Raw genomic sequence first — 19608 nt, 5'->3', positions numbered from 1 at the left:
TATGAATATAGCCAAGCTAATACAAAAAAACAAAGGACAAACTCATACAAGGTACTACAAAATGGAATTCCAAACTATATACAATCGAAAAAAATAAATTATTTAATAAGAACTACTATTAGAATAAAAAGTAATTCAAAATTCAGCTACATGAACATCCATTCATCCATTTTTCTACCGCTTATTCCCTTCGGGGTCGCTGGAGCCTATCTCAGCTACAATCGGGCGGAAGGCGGGGTACACCCTGGACACGTGAAAATACTGTTCATGAACATGTATGCCACTCAACAATAGCATCCAACATCGACACATTGCCTCTATCACAAGTTTAGTTACCCTTTACAGTCCATGTTCCTGTTAATGATACATATAATCTCAAATAACTACCAAAGTATCGATGCTTTGATTTGAGATTCGATATTACAGCCTAAATATCTGTTATCGGTATTTCAGTATCGATCCGCACATCAGACGCCCTGATAAATGACGGCAATTGCAACACACTACTGGGTGTGTCGCACTAGACCAGCAGTAATAAATGTCCTGAAGTTGAACAACCACACAGCACACAGTTCTGGCTGAACAATGACTGCTCCTGAGTGGAAGAAAAGGTGCGATGAAGAGTGGGGTTTGCGTGGAATGGCGATGCCGGACAGCGTAGACTGGAAGTCTGCATATGAAGCTAAACCATTTGGAAGAAATTTGCTGAAGAATCCTTCACCTCACGGTACTTTTTGTTTTCTTTACTTTCCTCCTCACTTCTTACTCACAGGCTATAGTCAGAGGAAATGCAATATACCATCAAACATAATCTTGATTTAATATTGTTGTTTTGTAGCCACATTAACGCTTTTTTAAAGCTTTAATGCCAACTTTAACACGTTATCAACCACACTTCCTTATCGTTTCCACCTTTTCCTGGTTATGTTCCAATCAACACTTACGTTAAGGTGCATTCATGAACCTCGGAATTTCAATCATCAATCGATGGCTTAAAACGTCATTACTTCAACAAACAATCTTGTGTTATTGTAATAATATTGACACCTCCAACATATTTAATGATGATCCAGAAGCTATTGGAGTGACAATGAGACCGTTGTAAGCTTTATTGCTAACTTTAAACCCCTGTGTCCGCCCACTACTTCGCTGCGTCAGCGCGGCTGCCATCTTACGGCAGTCAAGACTGCCCCATTAACTCGTACGAGACAATGGGATGGGGCAGCGATGTGTTTTGTATTATGAATCGCTTATTTGTGTGACTGTCAATAATTGTACTATTCATAGAGTTATAGTTATCAATGTAGAAAACAGTAGCAATCATAGAGATAATATTTTTGATAACACCTTAGTATGGGGAACATATAAGTAACAAATACTTAACTAATAGTTTTTTGGACACTAGGGGGACATTTTAAGTAACAAATTAATTTAGAGTTATTTGGTTAGGGTTAGGGTTAGAGGGTTATGGTTAGCGTTGGGTTTAGGGTTGTACTGGTTGTATAATAAGGTCAGGCAGAATAAGACATTAATTACCTACTCAGTGGCCGAGTGGTTAGAGTGTCCGCCCTGAGATCGGTAGGTTGTGAGTTCAAACCGAGTCATACCAAAGACTATAAAAATGGGACCCATTACCACCCTGCTTGGCACTCAGCATCAAGGGTTGAAATTGGGGGTTAAATCACCAAAAATGACGCTGCTGCCCACTGCTCCCCTCACCTCCCAGGGGGTGATCAAGGGTGGTGGGTCAAATGCAGAGAATAATTTCGCTACACCTAGTGTGTGTGTTACATGATTAGACTTAAAGTTAGTATTATTTGCAGACGACACAAAAGTTTTTTTGTCCAGGAGAGAACACACATAAGCTAATACAAATAATAATAGAATAAATGAATAAAATAAAGAGATGGCTTGACAGAAACAGACTATCCTTTAACCACAGTAAAACTAAAACAATGTTGTTCGGTAATATTAGAAGAGAAAGTCAAACTCAAATAATAATAGACGGAGTAGACATTGAAAAAGTAAAATAAAATAACCTTTTGAGTGTAATAATAGATGAGAAAATGAACTGGAAATCTCATGTAAAAAAATATGCAACATGAGGTGACCAGAAATACTTAAAATAATGAATAAAGCAAAATATGTTCTGGACCAAAAAATCACTCCATATTCTCTACTGCTCGCTGTTACCAAATCTGAGTTATTGTGTAGAAATATGGAGAAATAAGTACAAAAGTACACTTCATTCACTAACGGTGTTACAAAAAAAGATCAATTAATTTAGAATAATACATAAAGTTGGATACAGAAAACATACAAACCCTTTATTTATTGAATCAAAAATATTGAAATTCGATGATTTGGTACATTTGCAAAAAGTATATATAAAGCAAACTATAACCTGTTACCCAAGAATGTACAACAACTATTCTCAAAAAAAGAAGAAAAATATAACCATAGAGGAAAAACTAACTTAAAACTTACACATACAACACTTAATATCTTTGGTATACCTGTATGTGGAATTAAGTTATGGAATGGATTAAGCAAATTAATTAAAAAAATACTAATATGATCCAGTTTTAGAGGCTGTTCTGATTAAAGGGGCTTACAAAGTACAAGGAAGAACAATCTTGCAAAATATCTTAAACCTTATTGAAGACGAGATATTCTTCATCTCAGTATGTTAATCATGACTGACTATTGAAAGAACTGCTGTACTATTCTTTAATTGATGTAATTGTGTTACAAAAAGAAGACATTAAGTGAACATGTGTTAATATCTATTTTTATTTACAATATGAGTTCCACACTTTTTTAAATCATGCCAGTTACTGTACATGTGTATTATGTCAATATATTTTGTGAAGTATTGTTTTATATTTTGTTTTACAAATAATATGCAGTAGTCATAAAAGTGAGACTCTTTGAACACAACAATATTTGATGCAATTAGTATTCAGTTGAATTGGATTAGTGATTATCAAATCCAAAACTAAATATAAAAAAAATCAATAGTCTTATTTAGGGCAGGAATTTTCTCTCGTTGTCCCTCTCTTTGGCCGTGTGCCCCGAGACAAATGGTATGCGCCACATTGACATTGGCCATGATGCCCCGACGGACGCATCTCTTTTCCTCTGTGGAATTTTCATGTCATTACGGCTTCGTCGACGAGTGGTGGGTTTAATTCCGCCTCTTGTGAACCGCCGCAGTCCCACACGAAGCACAGTGCTATACAACACCAAGTATTACCGGTGTTCCCTCTGAAGTGCACGCCTGCGCAATAGCAATCTGCTCACGCGTCCTCTGCACACAGCAAATCTATGCCGCGCACAAAATATAATCCTATCTGAACTCTAAACAAAATAAACACAACTCTATTTGTTCTGTACGATTTTGCAATGCTACTCAGTGAGTGACAGGTGACAACAAGCGTCCCTAACCGATAAAACAATGTTCGTCAACACTGTTTAATTATTGGAACGTTCTAAAAGGACAGGAATGCCATTGGTCACTTTTATTTATTCATATTCGGCCGTAACCACACCAGAAGCATTAGTAAAAAAAACTTCTATCTAGAAAAACTGGTCATTTGCTGCGGTACAAACCATGCTTTAACCAACTCTTTATCATCTGTCATATTAACAGCAGCCGCCCTCTCTCTCTCTCACCTGCCCTAACACACACACTCATGGCACTTAGCCACGGATGCATTTAAACAAAAAGTCAGTCAACTCCAACACCACACAAGTCTAAATGCCCGGTCGTTGCATTGTGACTCCTCAATTAGATGTGTGCTTATTCTACAGTCAAATTGTTATGAATGTTAACTTATGGATAATAATCATGAAATGCTGTTACTCGATTAAAGAAATGGTAATAGAAAGATATATTTTACAGACAGAAAGTTACGGGAATTTACACTTTATTTAACGCTTACATCTCCATGTGCAACATGACAATATTTTAAGGGGAACTAAATGTGATCTCTGAAAGGTGTACAAACTCTGTCCAAAGTAGGAGTCCCACCCAGACTTACAATACTAGTACATAGCTCATGAAAATCAAGATTATTTTTGTTATTTTCATTGTTACGTTATGACCGTTTATCCTCACATCTCTAGATGATAGATACAGTTTTATTGTGCTCCTTAGTAATACAAAGTAATTGATTGTGTGCAGGTATGCTAGAGATAGAGGTCCATGTGTCACAATGAGTAGTACTTGTGTTTGAAAAGGTTTAAGGAATATTGTGTGCATGAATGACTGATCGACACACCTTGTCAGAGAGACCTTCTTTGTCATGTTTGCAGTCAACTGCAATAGGTGTGGTGTTTTTACCCTTTGTCCCCGATAACTTCACATAGGCTTGAGTAAAGATATCCCTCCCCCTGAACCTGAGATGCCGGATGCTCCCATGCATGGTCCTCCACGCTTTGAACCGGAAGGTAAGACATGGCTTTTTGATGTGTATGTGCACGTGCGTGCGTGTGATGCATTTAATCTTGAATTTTTAATTCCAAATTTAATTCATAGGTGACTTCAGTGGCTGGAGCACAAACACAGAGGTTCTCCCCTGCGATACCAGCGGCATCCCAGCAGGGGTTGTGATCTGTGCCTTGCCTCAGCACAGGTATGTGTCATGGTGGAATACCATAGAGTGTTTCCCGCAGGCTTACGCCAATTGTTAGGCAAGTTCACAAACACAAGCACGAACCAGCCGAGGCGATTGCTCCTCCACAGTTACATTTGGGGTGCACAGTACAGCGTACTGCATTGTTTATTTCATTACCAACATTTTTTTTTTTGCCATAGTTTTCTGCAGCGGATCACAACAGAAGTGATGTAAGGATACATTTTATACGGAACAGCTTCTTTTATTACATTCTAAGACCCAGCAATGCATGTTTGTCTTCTCTAAGGGACTAGCGTTTAACAGCCATTATTTCCAATGCAAAAACAATCAACACAAATAAAACTGGTTGTGCTGTAAAGAGGACATCATGGTCTTTTTCCAGTTATATGTGATTTGCTGAGGTTAGTCCATCCATCCATCCATCCATTTCCTACCGCTTATTCCCTTCGGGGTCGCGGGGGGCGCTGGAAATAGAATATGTCTTTTTCAATGACTTTCCAAATGGCTGCCATTAGGGTTGCGTGATAAAGACGATATAAATTATATACAATTGGCTGCCATTAGGTTGACGCTAGACCTTTTAATACTATTGTCATATCGTGATAATGCATGTTGATGATACATTCTAGCTGTGTCCTGCAAATTTGACAGAGACAAGAGATTGAGCGCTTCCTTAACACAATGTTACTAGCATTGTAGATGACTAATCCTTACCTCCATAGTGGCAAATAAATTACGTTTCTTCCAAGTAGCATTATCAATGGAGGACAAGGAACAGCTACACATGCTACATTATACACCGTAGGAAGATGCAATAAGCCATCCAAACTGCTAAGCTAGAGTGCTTGAATGTAAACAAATATAGGCAGATCAATACAAATATCAACAGTGACAACTCAGTATCATTATATGGTCAATACCACAGTGATTAGATCAATATTTTTTATTATCACAAAGTCGTTTATTTGTTTACAAACTCAGGAAATAAGTAACTGGACAAAGGAGGGCTTCAAGAGCAAAAACCAAAGCCCATAGTTTTTGCTTATGCTTAGTTATTTTGCTCAAAATGTTGTATGTAGAAAAAGGGAATACAGATATAATATAAATATGTAATTGATTTTGTTACACCCCCATACTGTGTTTTTGGCTGATTTATAATTGTGATAAAAATGTATTCAGTCAATGATCTTACAACAGAAAGTAACCAGATATTAAGAGTAGACTAATAAGTAGACTAATAATAGTGTTGGTAAAATAATAATACAACGGGAATTTATAAATATATTACTGCATATGTCAGTAGCCACATTTTTTGCCTTAAAATGGTTATATTGTCATTTACATGTCAAATAATATATATGTATGTGTCATTATTTATATATCGCAATATAGATTTTAGGTCATATCGCCCATCCCTACATCCATACTGACCTGCATGCTTTTTTCTTTTTTCAAAGGGCTGTCAAATTATTAAAAAATTCAATCAGTTTTCAAATGAATTATACATGATTAATCAACCTAATCACCAACTATGCCTGAAATACAGTATATGCCTATTATCACACTATTGGACAAACAGAAAGATGAATGACAGGACACAATTTTGTATGTTGACAATATAAATCAATCTAAAACATAGTGAACACCATTACAGAAATACATTTTGGAACTACAGTCTGTGTGTTATTTCCTGTCAGACTCTAATTTAGTCTTTTTTTTCCTGTTTTGTCTCTGAGCGACGCTTAAACGCGTACGTCAACTGTCTCATCAAAATGTAGGTATGTTACTTGTGTCGACGAAGCAGGAACGACACAACATGTAACAATATATCCAATCTTTATTGCTCAAAACCTACAATTGTCGTCCCCCGCATAGCTTAGCTTTACTTCCGGTTCCCGTCTACAGCCATAAGCCTTCTGAGTAATGTAGTGTACAAACATTTACTTCCTAGTTTACATGTATTTATATATTTATTTAACCTTTATTTATCCAGGGTAAAACAATTAGGAACATGTTTTCATTTTCAATGCTGACCTAGTAAAGAGGCAGCCTTTACATGTTAGAGATGTTAACATGTGCTGATAATCCAAATACAAACGTACTTCCCCCTCCCTTTTGTTTTAGCCCTAAACACTTGGTTTTGCGTGTTTGTCAATCAAGTGGTGTCCGATTTCTCTGTCAGGCAAGGGGGAAGGGCCAAGTGTTAGTGAGGCACAGCCCTTGAAACGAAGTGAGCTTGTTGACCCCCCTAGATATCGAGTGCTATGCAGCTAACAAATTAATTACAAGTGTGAGTTAAATTTTTTAAATAAAATAATCATCCATCCATCCATCCATTTTCTACCGCTTATCCCTTTCGGTGTCGCGGGGGGTGCTGGAGCTTATCTTAGCTACAATCGGGCGGAAGGCGGGGTACACCCTGGACAAGTCGCCACCTCATCGCAGGGCCAACACAGATAGACAGACAACATTCACACTCACATTCACACACTAGGGCCAATTTAGTGTTGCCAATCAACCTATCCCCAGGTGCATGTCTTTGGAGGTGGGAGGAAGCCGGAGTACCCGGAGGGAACCCACGCAGTCACGGGGAGAACATGCAAACTCCACACAGAAAGATCCCAAGCGCAGGATCGAATCCAGGACTTTCGTATTGTGAGGCAAACGCACTAACCCCTGTGTCACCGTGCTGCCCTTTTTTATATACAGTATATATATATATATATATATATATATATATATATATATATATATATATATCTAAAACCTAGCCAAAACTGGCATATAATCACTTCCCTCAATGTAACACATTTTTAATTCCGTAAGCTGATGCGCCAGTACTTTTTTAAGTAGATGGGCGAAAGAAAATAAAAAGAGCCCAAGCACAGCCGAACACTGCGTGTTTGTCGTGTCTGCGTTATGTCACTGCCGACAAATTTGATGACGTTGCGAGACTCGAGCGACATCCAAATTCCATCCTTCCATCTGCTTCCGCTTATCCGAAGTCGGGTCGCGGGGGCAGCAGCCTACGCAGGGAAGCCCAGACTTCCCTCTCCCCAGCCACTTCGTCCAGCTCTTCCCGGGGGATCCCAAGGCGTTCCCAGGCCAGCCGGGAGACATAGTCTTCCCAACGTGTCCTGGGTCTTCCCCGTGGCCTCCTACCGGTCGGACGTGCCCTAAACACCCCCCTAGGAAGGTGTTCGGGTTGCATCCTGACCAGATGCCCGAACCACCTCATCTGGCTCCTCTCAATGTGGAGGAGCAGCGGCTTTACTTTGAGCTCCTCCCGGATGGCAGAGCTTCTCACCCTATCTCTAAGGGAGAGCCCCGCCACCCGGCGGAGGAAACTCATTTCGGCCGCTTGTACCCGTGATCTTGTCCTTTCAGTCATAACCCAAAGCTCATGACCATAGGTGAGGATGGGGACGTAGATAGACCGGTAAATTGAGAGCTTTGCCTTCCGGCTCAGCTCCTTCTTCACCACAACGGATCGATACAGCGTCCGCATTACTGAAGACGCCGCACCGATCCGCCTGTCGATCTCACGATCCACTCTTCCCTCACTCGTGAACAAGACTCCGAGGTACTTGAACTCCTCCACTTCACCATAGCACTAGATTCTAAGGGCCAAGGAGGAGGGGTAAGCTGCATAAATCGTATTGAGTCATCGTCTCTCGTTTTACCAACAAAAATTATTGCTGTAGATCGCTCTCAACAGTTCACAAATGCTCTTAATGTGCGTGGGCAAATGTGTTGGAACATAAATTAATCTTTAAGATTGACAAACACAAGCGTAAAACATACACAGAGAATGCAAGTGGCAGACAACAGACATTAAGGAAGCATTGGTTGGGGTTTTGTAATTATAATTAATTATTACTATTATTAGTTATAATGAATGAAATCAGTATATGTTTGAGTATATGTTTTTCCTGAGTTGAATAAAAAAATAAGCCTCAATACTTTTGCCTTAACTTTGTAAAAAAAGCCCCTGTAAATTCAGGCATTTTATTTAGGCTGACAAAAAGCGCGCAAAATCCTGGAGGAACTGACTAATTGCTGGATCATTACAATTATATTTTTTACTGCTATGCTACGTGTGGTTGTTGTTTGTCTAGATTGTTTGGACTCTTTTCCTTAATGCTTCCTGTCGAATCATCTTATGTTTTAGTATTACAGCCCTAGTATTTTGTATTCATGTAGTTGTGTTTTTAAAAGCTAGACATTGAGTTGTTTTAGGTGATTTTTGAAAGGATAATCTTAATTTTGTGTGATGAGCTGGCGACTTGTCCAGGGTGTACCCCGCCTTCCGCCCGATTGTAGCTGAGATAGGCTCCAGCGTCCCCCGCGACCTTGAAGGGAATAAGCGGTAGAAAATGGATGGATGGATAATCTTAATTTTGATAATATTGAAAACAACATTCATCACACTATTATACTATATACTGTATGTCCTCTGTGGTAGACATGAGGTCTAACTACTACTACTATTTAGTGTTGGGCAGTAACACGCTACAAGTAGCGACGCTATGTAGCTTAACTACAACTGGCAACGCTATGTAGCCTAACTACATTTCCCCGTAGCCTGGCGTGGATTCACTCCTTTTTGAACCAGTAGCAATTCCTGTAGCTTTGTTATTTTTAGAACCATGTAACGAGGTGGCGTCCTCCGAATGCTACACCCTACAAAGAGAGCAAATGGACTGCAAATCCATCCATCCATTTTCTACCGCTTGTCCCGTTCGGGGTCGCGGGGGTCCTGGAGCCTATCTCAGCTGCATTCGGGCGGAAGAATCCAGGAGGAAAAAAAAAAAAGGCAGAGAAAATACAATAACCTGTATGAATGAGAACATCCATAGATATGGAGAACATATATGATGATTGGTTGGTTTACGTATGAGAACATCCATGTTGATTGGCTGGTTTTAGTATGATCAGTCACGATTGGCTAAGGTTGGGGCAAAACATTAACCAATGTGATGCAGTGTTTACAGAAGTAAACAAGGTTGTCGTTCTCGACGCGATTGTGGCAATTTCAAGTATTTTATGCAATCAGTCAACATTTTCTCAACAAAATTACAACTTGTCCATCACTGCTGCTACTACTACTACTTCTTATTTTTCATATAAAATGATGAAGATGGTTAAAGCAATAAATGCATCCAGATGTAGAAATAGATGTGTGGTGTGTCTTGTAATATGCCTACCTAATATGACAGTAGTAAATTAAAGTAGCAATTAAACAAACACATTTTCTGAGAAAGTAAACACCTATTGTAGTAAAATTGCAACTTTTATTTTTATTGTTTTTTGGAGGTTAAACAAAATTAATCGCCTTATCCAATTTCCATTCCAATTTTCTGATCACTTAATTTGACTTTAGTTGAATTTAGTCAATAACTGAAATATGTTATTCCTCAGCTGGTTTACCTTGGAGCAGACTGTGGACCTGAAGGCAGAGGGGCTGTGGGAAAAGCTGCTGGATGATTTTCAACCAGAAATCACGATTCAAGACTGGTAAGTTAAAAGTGAACAATCACATCAAAGTACACACAATCGACTGAGTTATTACGCAATTAGCACTCAGAATCGGTTATAGAAATATGTCCTGAGTGACAATTTATATCTGAGAATTAGTGTTACAGAATTGGGAAATTGGGAAAGTGTTAGTTTGAATGTTGCCCAGGATGAGTGGAATGTGTTGATGGTGGAATGGTTTGACTCAGTTGAGAAATGTGGGAATTGGTGAACTTTGCAGAATGTCCCATTCATTTTAATGGGAATTTCCTGGAAATTTGGGAATTTCGAGAAAATGTTTTTTGAAGATGACTAATAGCATGAATGTCCTGAATGAGCTGAATTGGTTGATGTTCAAATTTTTGAATCGGTCGAAAAATGTTACTTAGACTTCCTTTTATTGTCATTCAAATTTGAACTTTACAGTACAGATAAGAACAACATTTCTTTCCTTTAGCTCATGGTAGTGCAGGATGAAAGACCAATAAGGTGCAGATATAAATAAATAGATTACTGTACAGATAAATATATTGCCCTTTTGCATATGCATCCACGTTTATGGATGTATGTTATATTGTCTTTATATTCCAGCGAGTTAATCAATTTTTTGGGAGAACTAAGGGGATTATTACGATGCATTCAAGAGTCTTATGGCCTGAGGGAAGAAGCTGTTACAGAACCTGGAGGTTCTGCTACGGAAGCTGCGGAACCTCTTTCCAGAGTCTAGCAGTGAAAACAGTCCTTGGTGGGCGTGGGAGGAGTCTCTGCAGATTTTCTGAGCCCTGGTCAGGCAGCGGCTTTTTGCGATCTCCTGAATAGGAGGAAGAGGAGTCCTGATGATCTTTTCCGCTGTCCTCACCACTCTCTGCAGAGACTTCCTGTCTGAAGCACTGCAGGCTCAGGAAATGTTGAAGTAGTAACGCTTTTTAATTGAGAATTAGGGCAGGATTTCCGTGATATTCCAGGAAAACCAGAATTTTTTGGAAAGCTGGGGAAAGGGTTGGTTTGAATATCCAGGAATAGTGAAATGTGTTAATGGTGGAATGCTTTGAATCGGCTGTAAATTGTAGGAATTGTGTAAAAAATTTGCCATTCATTTAAATGGGAATTTTCAGAAAATTTGGGACAAGTGGCAATTTTTTTGAAAACGATAAGTATGTCCTGAGTGAGCCGGATTGGCTGGAATTTCGTGAAAACCCGGAATGTTTACGGTTTAAAAAACAACTTGGTATTTGTAACTAAAAGGAATGTTTTAATTTTGGAATGGTTGGAATGGGTTGAAAGGAAGGTGTTGTCTAAAGAAAAAAAGAGTGGAATTTGGGTTTGGAAAAATTGAAATTCTGTGAAATCCTGGAATTTTTTTAACTTGGAAAATTATAGTTTGAATTTCCAGGAGTTGTTGAATGTGTTGAAGGTGAAATCGTTCAATGGAGATGGAAAAACTGTGGGAATTGTGAGTTCAAAAAAGGCCAATTATTTTGAATGGGAAACATGTCGCGGAAAACTCGGAATTCTTTGGGAAGTTGTTGATGCGAAACTCTGGATTCCTAAATAGGCTGAACACTTTGAAGTTGGAACGGTATGAATTGGTAGAAAAATGTGGAAGGAGTAACGCGCCAAAACAAGGATAATAATTAAAAATAGATGAGTTTTGGGGTAGAGTGTTTTGGAGCATTCACATGTTGGAGCATTGCAACATAGTGCAATTGAACACCCCTTACAAAGTAAGGGGTGTTCATAGTAAGGCTTACTTACTACATACATTTGTATGAATGAGTCCCAGTGCCACTAGGGGGAGCCAAGTGACTGTTTCCTAGCTGGTGGTGAGTTAGAATGCTCCTGTCTTGACCCCACGTTTTGGAACAAGGATGAGGGATAGAAGAAAGGTTTAAAAAAAAATTGTAACAGCATAGGGAAAAATTATGTACAAGTTTCACTTTTGTATCTCATTGCTCATAACTGTCGCGCATTCAAAGACCCCCGATTAGAGTTAAAAACAGTGGAGTCACACATTTTTAAAGACCGGAAGAGATTTAACACCCAGAAGATGCACTAAATATAATATCCATCCATCCATCCATCCATCCATCTATCCATCCATCTTCTTCCACTTATCCGAGGTCGGGTCGCGGGGGCAGCAGCCTAAGCAGGGAAGCCCAGACTTCCCTCTCCCCAGCCACTTTGTCCAGCTCTTCCTGTGGGACCCCGAGGCGTTCCCAGGCCAGCCGAGAGACATAGTCTTCCCAACGTGTCCTGGGTCTTCCCCGCGGCCTCCTACCGGTCGGACGTGCCCTAAACACCTCCCTAGGGAGGCGTTCGGGTGGCATCCTGACCAGATGCCCGAACCACCTCATCTGGCTCCTCTCGATGTGGAGGAGCAGCGGCTTTACTTTGAGCTCCCCCCGGATGGCAGAGCTTCTCACCCTATCTCTAAGGGAGAGCCCCGCCACCCGGCGGAGGAAACTCATTTCGGCCGCTTGTACCCGTGATCTTGTCCTTTCGGTCATGACCCAAAGCTCATGACCATAGGTGAGGATGGGAACGTAGATCGACCGGTAAATTGAGAGCTTTGCCTTCCGGCTCAGCTCCTTCTTCACCACAACGGATCGATACAGCGTCCGCATTACTGAAGACGCCGCACCGATCCGCCTGTCGATCTCACGATCCACTCTTCCCTCACTCGTGAACAAGACTCCGAGGTACTTGAACTCCTCCACTTGGGGCAAGATCTCCTCCCCAACCCGGAGATGGCACTCCACCCTTTTCCGGGAGAGAACCATGGACTCGGACTTGGAGGTGCTGATTCTCATCCCAGTCGCTTCACACTCAGCTGCGAACCGATCCAGTGAGAGCTGAAGATCCTGGCCAGATGAAGCCATCAGGACCACATCATCTGCAAAAAGCAGAGACCTAATACTGCAGCCACCAAACCAGATCCCCTCAACGTCTTGACTGCGCCTAGAAATTCTGTCCATAAAAGTTATGAACAGAATCGGTGACAAAGGGCAGCCTTGGCGGAGTCCAACCCTCACTGGAAACGTGTCCGACTTACTACCGGCAATGCGGACCAAGCTCTGGCACTGATCACACAGGGAGCGGACTGCCACAATCAGACAGTCCGAAACCCCGTACTCTCTAAGCACTCCCCACAGGACTTCCCGAGGGACACGATCGAATGCCTTCTCCAAGTCCACAAAACACATGTAGACTGGTTGGGCAAACTCCCATGCACCCTCAAGGACCCTGCGGAGAGTATAGAGCTGGTCCACAGTTCCACGACCAGGACGAAAACCACACTGTTCCTCCTGAATCCGAGGTTCGACTATCCGGCGTAGCCTCCTCTCCAGTACACCTGAATAGACCTTACCGGGAAGGCTGAGGAGTGTGATCCCACGATAGTTAGAACACACCCTCCGGTTCCCCTTCTTAAAGAGAGGAACCACCACCCCGGTCTGCCAATCCAGTGGTACCGCCCCCGATGTCCACGCGATGCTGCAGAGTCTTGTCAACCAAGACAGCCCCACAGCATCCAGAGCCTTAAGGAACTCCGGGCGGATCTCATCTACCCCCGGGGCCTTGCCACCGAGGAGCTTTTTAACTACCTCAGCAACCTCAGCCCCAGAAATAAGAGAACCCACCACAGACTCCCCAGGCACTGCTTCCTTATAGGAAGACGTGTTGGTGGGATTGAGGAGGTCTTCGAAGTATTCCCTCCACCGATCCACAACATCCGCAGTCGAGGTCAGCAGAACACCATCCTCGCCATACACGGTGTTGATAGTGCACTGCTTCCCCTTCCTGAGGCGGCGGATGGTGGTCCAGAATTGCTTCGAGCCGTCCGGAAGTCGTTTTCCATGGCCTCACCGAACTCCTCCCATGTCCGAGTTTTTGCCTCTGCGACCGCTGAAGCCGCACACCGCTTGGCCTGTCGGTACTTGTCCGCTGCCTCAGGAGTCCTATGAGCCAAAAGAACCCGATAGCACTCCTTCTTCAGCTTGACGGCATCCCTCACCGCCGGTGTCCACCAACGGGTTCTAGGATTACCGCCACGACAAGCACCAACTACCTTGCGGCCACAGCTCCAATCAGCCACCTCGACAATAGAGGCGCGGAACATGGTCCATTCGGACTCAATGTCCAGCACCTCCTTCGTGACATGTTCAAAGTTCTTCCGGAGGTGGGAATTGAAACTCTCTCTGACAGGAGACTCTGCCAGACGTTCCCAGCAAACCCTCACAATGCGTTTGGGCCTGCCAGGTCTGTCCGGCATCCTCCCCCACCATCGCAGCCAACTCACCACCAGGTGGTGATCGGTAGAAAGCTCCGCCCCTCTCTTCACCCGAGTGTCCAAAACATGAGGCCGCAAATCCGATGACACAACTACAAAGTCGATCATGGAACTGCGGCCTAGGGTGTCCTGGTGCCAAGTGCACATATGGACACCCTTATGTTTGAACATGGTGTTCGTTATGGACAATCTGTGACGGGCACAAAAGTCCAATAACATAACACCGCTCGGGTTCAGATCCGGGCAGCCATTCTTCCCAATCACGCCTCTCCAGGTTTCACTGTCGCTGCCAACATGAGCATTGAAGTCCCCCAGTAGAACGAGGGAATCACCCGGGGGAGCACTCTCAAGTACTCCCTCGAGTGAATCCAAAAAGGGTGGGTACTCTGAGCTGCGGTTTGGCGCGTAAGCGCAAACCACAGTCAGGACCCGTTCCCCCACCCGAAGGCGGAGGGAAGCTACCCTCTCGTCCACCGGGTTGAACTCCAACATACAGGCTCTGAGCCGGGGGGCAACAAGAATTGCCACCCCAGCCCGTCGCCTCTCACTGCCGGCAACGCCAGAGTGGAAGAGAGTCCAGCCCCTCTCGAGAGAACTGGTTCCAGAGCCCTTGCTGTGCGTCGAAGTGAGTCCGACTATATCTAGCCGGAACTTCTCCACCTCGCGCACTAGCTCAGGCTCCTTCCCCCCCAGCGAGGTGACGTTCCACGTCCCAAGAGCTAGCTTCTGTAGCCGAGGATCGGACCGCCAAGTGCCCTGCCCTCGGCTGCCGCCCAGCTCACATCGCACCCGACCTCTATGACCTCTGCTATGGGTGGTGAGCCCATTGGAGTGGGGACCCACGTTGCCTCTTCGGGCTGTGCCCGGCCGGGCCCCATGGGGACAGGCCCGGCCACCAGGCGCTCGCCATCGTGCCCCACCTCCGGGCCTGGCTCCAGAGGGGGGCCCCGGTGACCCGCGTCCGGGCAAGGGAAATCTGGGTTCCTTGCTTGTTTTCTTCATAGAGGTCTTCGAGCTGCTCTTTGTCTGATCCCTCACCTAGGACCAGTTTGTCTTGGGAGACCCTACCAGGGGGCATAAAGCCCCCCGACAACATAGCTCATAGGATCATAGGGACACGCAAACTCCTCTACCACGTTAAGGTGGCAGCTCAGAGAGGAGTAATATAATCATCATAATAATGATGTATTATTATGATTTGTATTGTCCATTGATGATAATATACATGAATCAGCTAATCTCTACTTTACACTCTGAAGTAAAGGAAACCTTGACAGATGTATAATCATATTTATGTGAATATTAGCAGGTTATATGATTATTTAATTCATATTCTGGCCAATTCTTATTGAATTTGTAGTCTTTTGGAGGGGGGCGGGGGTTAAAATACGAACTTACTTCAAAGGGTTCATCTAGATATGTTCTCGATATGTTGATCCCATCTTATCAAAACCTAATTAAGGTTTTTACGTGTTTTTAAAAGTTGTTTTTAACCGAATCTATGCAATATTTCGTTTTTTAGTGCCCATAAACATACCAAGTGTGTGTGTTTGGCTTTAGGGTGGGATGGGGCCCTTTAGGAGTCAAGTGTATAGGGCCTAGAATGTGGTGCTCCGGCGCTGACTCCATCCATCCATCCATTTCCTACCGCCTGTCCCTCTCGGGGCCGCGGGGTGCTGGAGCCTATCCCAGCTGCATTCGGGCGGAAGGCGGGGTACGCCCTGGACAAGTCCCCATCTCATCGCAGGGCCAACACTCTAGGTCAGTAATTAAGCTAGCATTCCTCTCTTCTTTCATAAGGTACGAGGAAAGTCAGCTGCATGAGTCAATCTACCAACTACAGGTCAAGTTATTAGGTGCAGACAAAAGCAGCGTGATCGCGGAGCACTCCGTCAAGCCCAGTGAGGACCTCAGCACCTATTCGCACACATGGAAGGAGGTGAGTTCTTCACACTGCTGGCCTGCATGTATGTGGGGCTACTGCTAAAAAAACAAAAAAACTAAAAGATTAAAAAAACGGGGTCTTAAAAAGTCTAAAAATCAGATCATTTGAATTTAATGCCTTTTTAAAATGTCTAAAATGAACTTAAAATCTCAATAGATGTCTTAAAGGGGTCCTATTATGCAAAACTAAAACACTTTGGTTTTTTAAACACTTGGTCTACCAGTGAAACAGACCAAGTCGAGTGTGTAAAATGTGTGCCGCCAACATGATGGAACTATTAATGCTGAACATTGCTTCACTGAACATAGAATAATCATTTATGCTCTGTAAACTTATCCTGTTGTACTGACACTTTGCTAAAAATTAACACTGTAAAGCAGAGGTGTGCAAAGTACCGTCATTTTTGGCCCGCAGCTTGTCTGTTATTGGCTTGTGGCTTATTCTAAAAATAAAGTGAGTTATTAATAAGATGTATTGTTGGATATTACAGTAATTTGCTTAATCACCTATAATACATTAAATAACTTATAATACAGTATGTTGTCATGCATTGGTTTGTTTTGAGTAGAGATAGGAATCTTTGGGCACCTTATGGTTCGATTAAGATTCTTGGGGTGACTATTCGATTCAGAATTTATTTTTGATTCAACACGATTCTCGTAGTGTTATTTGGTATATAAATAATAATAAAACCTTTTCAAAGCAGGTCACAGGTTACAAAAGCTCCTCTTGGCTGGTGACATACGACTTATATGCGCAGTGTTGCCCGAAAAAATGTATTAAAAAAATATATTTTTTTGAATTTTATTTACAATTTTAACAGAATGTTAATCTATCCATCCATCCATCCATCCATCCATCCATCCATCCATTTTCTACCGCTTATTCCCTTCGGGGTCGCGGGGGGCGCTGGAGCCTATCTCAGCTACAATCGGGCGGAAGGCGGGCTACACCCTGGACAAGTCGCTACCTCATCGCAGGGCCAACACAGATAGACAGAATGTTAATCTAATAAAAGAAAAATAGAGCAACCCCAGCTTCAAACCAATCCCAGCTTTACAATACTTAGGAGGATAGAAATTTACAAAGCATTTGAAAAGACTACAAATACAATACTAAAAAAATTTAAAACAATAAAATCAACAGTATTAGTATTAATAATGATACCAATAATAGTTGTATTCTTTAAAAAAAAAAAGAAGTTTTTTTTTTTTCTTCTTAATTCTACAAAAATATGAATCGATTTAGAATCAGAATAAATAAAAATTGTGACTTTTTTTGAGTACCTCTTGTTTTTAGCATATTTTATGTGAGTGGCCCCCCCACATGTTCTTACTTACTGCACTGAAAATTACCGAACTGTGACCTTAATACCGAGGTATGTAATGAATTGTAATGATGCTGTACTGTTATACCCCTATAGTATTATTGTAACTTTTTAAAATGTTGTATATGCTTTATCGAGCATCAACACTGCACCACAGTACATAGATAAACGAAAGTTACAATGCTCAGATTTTTTCCCAATTTTTTGTCGTGAAGCTTCTCTACCCTTCCAACTAACCAAAAACAAATTTAAAAAAATGTTTTGAAAAATAATGAAAATAAAGGAAAAAGTATTAAAATGAATACCTTTTTTTTGTTTTGTAAATAGAAAGAACAAAGCGGCACTTTGTGTTTTGATGAAATTAGATCAAATGAGTAATTTACAATATCACAACACAGAATAGCAAGTTGGGAAGTTGTTGCAAAGACAATGGTCAGGTAAAATAAATTAATATATAAAACGACAAATATTTTGTTGTACAGTAATGTGACAATCCAGAAATCTCAGACCTCCAGCTTGATGTGCAGTAAATTTGATAGAAATCAGAGGATTCCAAATTTGATCAAACTTATTTAGTGACTAACGTTATTTCAAACAAAGGCATGAACTTCAGTCTCACTTTCAAACATTTAGATTTTTGAGGATGCTATTCATAACAACAAAATGGAACATCAGAGTAAGCTCTGATGTTCCATTTTGCAGCAGAGATTACCAAATTATTTCAATGATTTGTGGTTCCAGGTCAAACAATTTAATGCATGGTTGAAGCTGGTGGATGGAAATGAATATGTAGCACAACCACACCTTCTCAAAGAAAACATTGGACATGAAGTAAGGATGTGCCATTTGATCGGTATCGGGTGATTTTCGTGACAAGATACGTGATCGGCCATTGCCGATTAAAGCCTTTTAATGCTGCTCACAAACACTGATCCTCTCTAGTTGACAATTGCCAAGCAGCTGATTAATTATGCGTCTCCCTACACAGTGTGGAGCCGTTCCTCTAAGCTAATAATAATCACCTCCATTGTGACATATAAACTGCATTTTTTAGTATCTTAAATATTAATTGAGGACGGAACTAAACATGTTCCACACCGAGAGATAGCCAGGACAGGCTTGCTAATCGCTAATCTAAGCCAGCTTGAAACAACACCAAGAAATAAGGGCTGAGTAAAGTTTAAGAAGTGTAGATGGAAAAATGTTAGAGAAGAAAGTAAGTAGCTTTTTAGATTAAAAAGATTTGGAGAGAAGGTAATACAACGACTGTTGGTGTGTAATGGCCAGGAGGGTGGCTTGATCCATAAATTGGTGGTGTCAATATTAAGGGTAGTATTGGTATATAATCGATATCAAAGTGAGCAGAACGATATTTTCATTTTCTCCAAAAAATGTTGAGTTTTTTTGGTTAATGTTTATAAACTCCAGGAATAATTTCTTGGACACGGGATGAATTTGAGGGCAGTGCTGTACGGTGCGACAAATTTACACAGGATAACTTTGAGGGCAGTGCTGTACATTGCGACAAATTTACTTGCAAATTCGCCTAAAAATAGACTGTGCGACTTTAAAAAAAAAAAAAAAACTGTCGTACATGTGCGAAAAGGGATTTCAACCCTTTCATCGCATTTTGCTTTAAAATAAATCCATCCACATTTGATAAAACTAGAGAAAAATTTTCACCAATCTGTATAGCATGTTTGAAATCAATTTAAACCATAACCAAATTAACAAGTGATTGATCACTCGCGCTGAGAGCTGTTTGTGCTCCCCTCCTGTGCCTGCAGCACTGTTCCTCCTAGCTCACACACTCAATTGTTCCAACACGGATGAAACTAGATCTTAGTTGAAGAAACTATTCCGTAAAAGACAACGTATTTTTCACCACCAC

General features: G+C 41.6%; 1 protein-coding gene across 1 annotated transcript in view; it reads left to right on the top strand.

The window, feature by feature from the left end:
- The first annotated feature begins 322 nt into the window (after nt 1–322).
- The window catches only part of nccrp1 (P1, F-box associated domain containing), a 25878-nt gene continuing 6592 nt past the window's right edge, over nt 323–19608 (top strand). Inside the window, exons 1-5 of the mRNA XM_061961878.2 lie at nt 323–727; nt 4372–4452; nt 4541–4637; nt 10062–10157; nt 16246–16384. Coding sequence (XP_061817862.1) covers nt 586–727; nt 4372–4452; nt 4541–4637; nt 10062–10157; nt 16246–16384 — 555 coding nt within the window. The 5' untranslated portion in view covers nt 323–585. The remainder of the gene's footprint in view (nt 728–4371; nt 4453–4540; nt 4638–10061; nt 10158–16245; nt 16385–19608) is intronic.

The sequence above is a fragment of the Nerophis lumbriciformis genome, linkage group LG09 (assembly GCF_033978685.3).
Source record: "Nerophis lumbriciformis linkage group LG09, RoL_Nlum_v2.1, whole genome shotgun sequence".
Taxonomy (NCBI): Eukaryota; Metazoa; Chordata; class Actinopteri; order Syngnathiformes; family Syngnathidae; genus Nerophis; species Nerophis lumbriciformis.
This window is presented reverse-complemented; position numbering and strand designations above follow the sequence as displayed.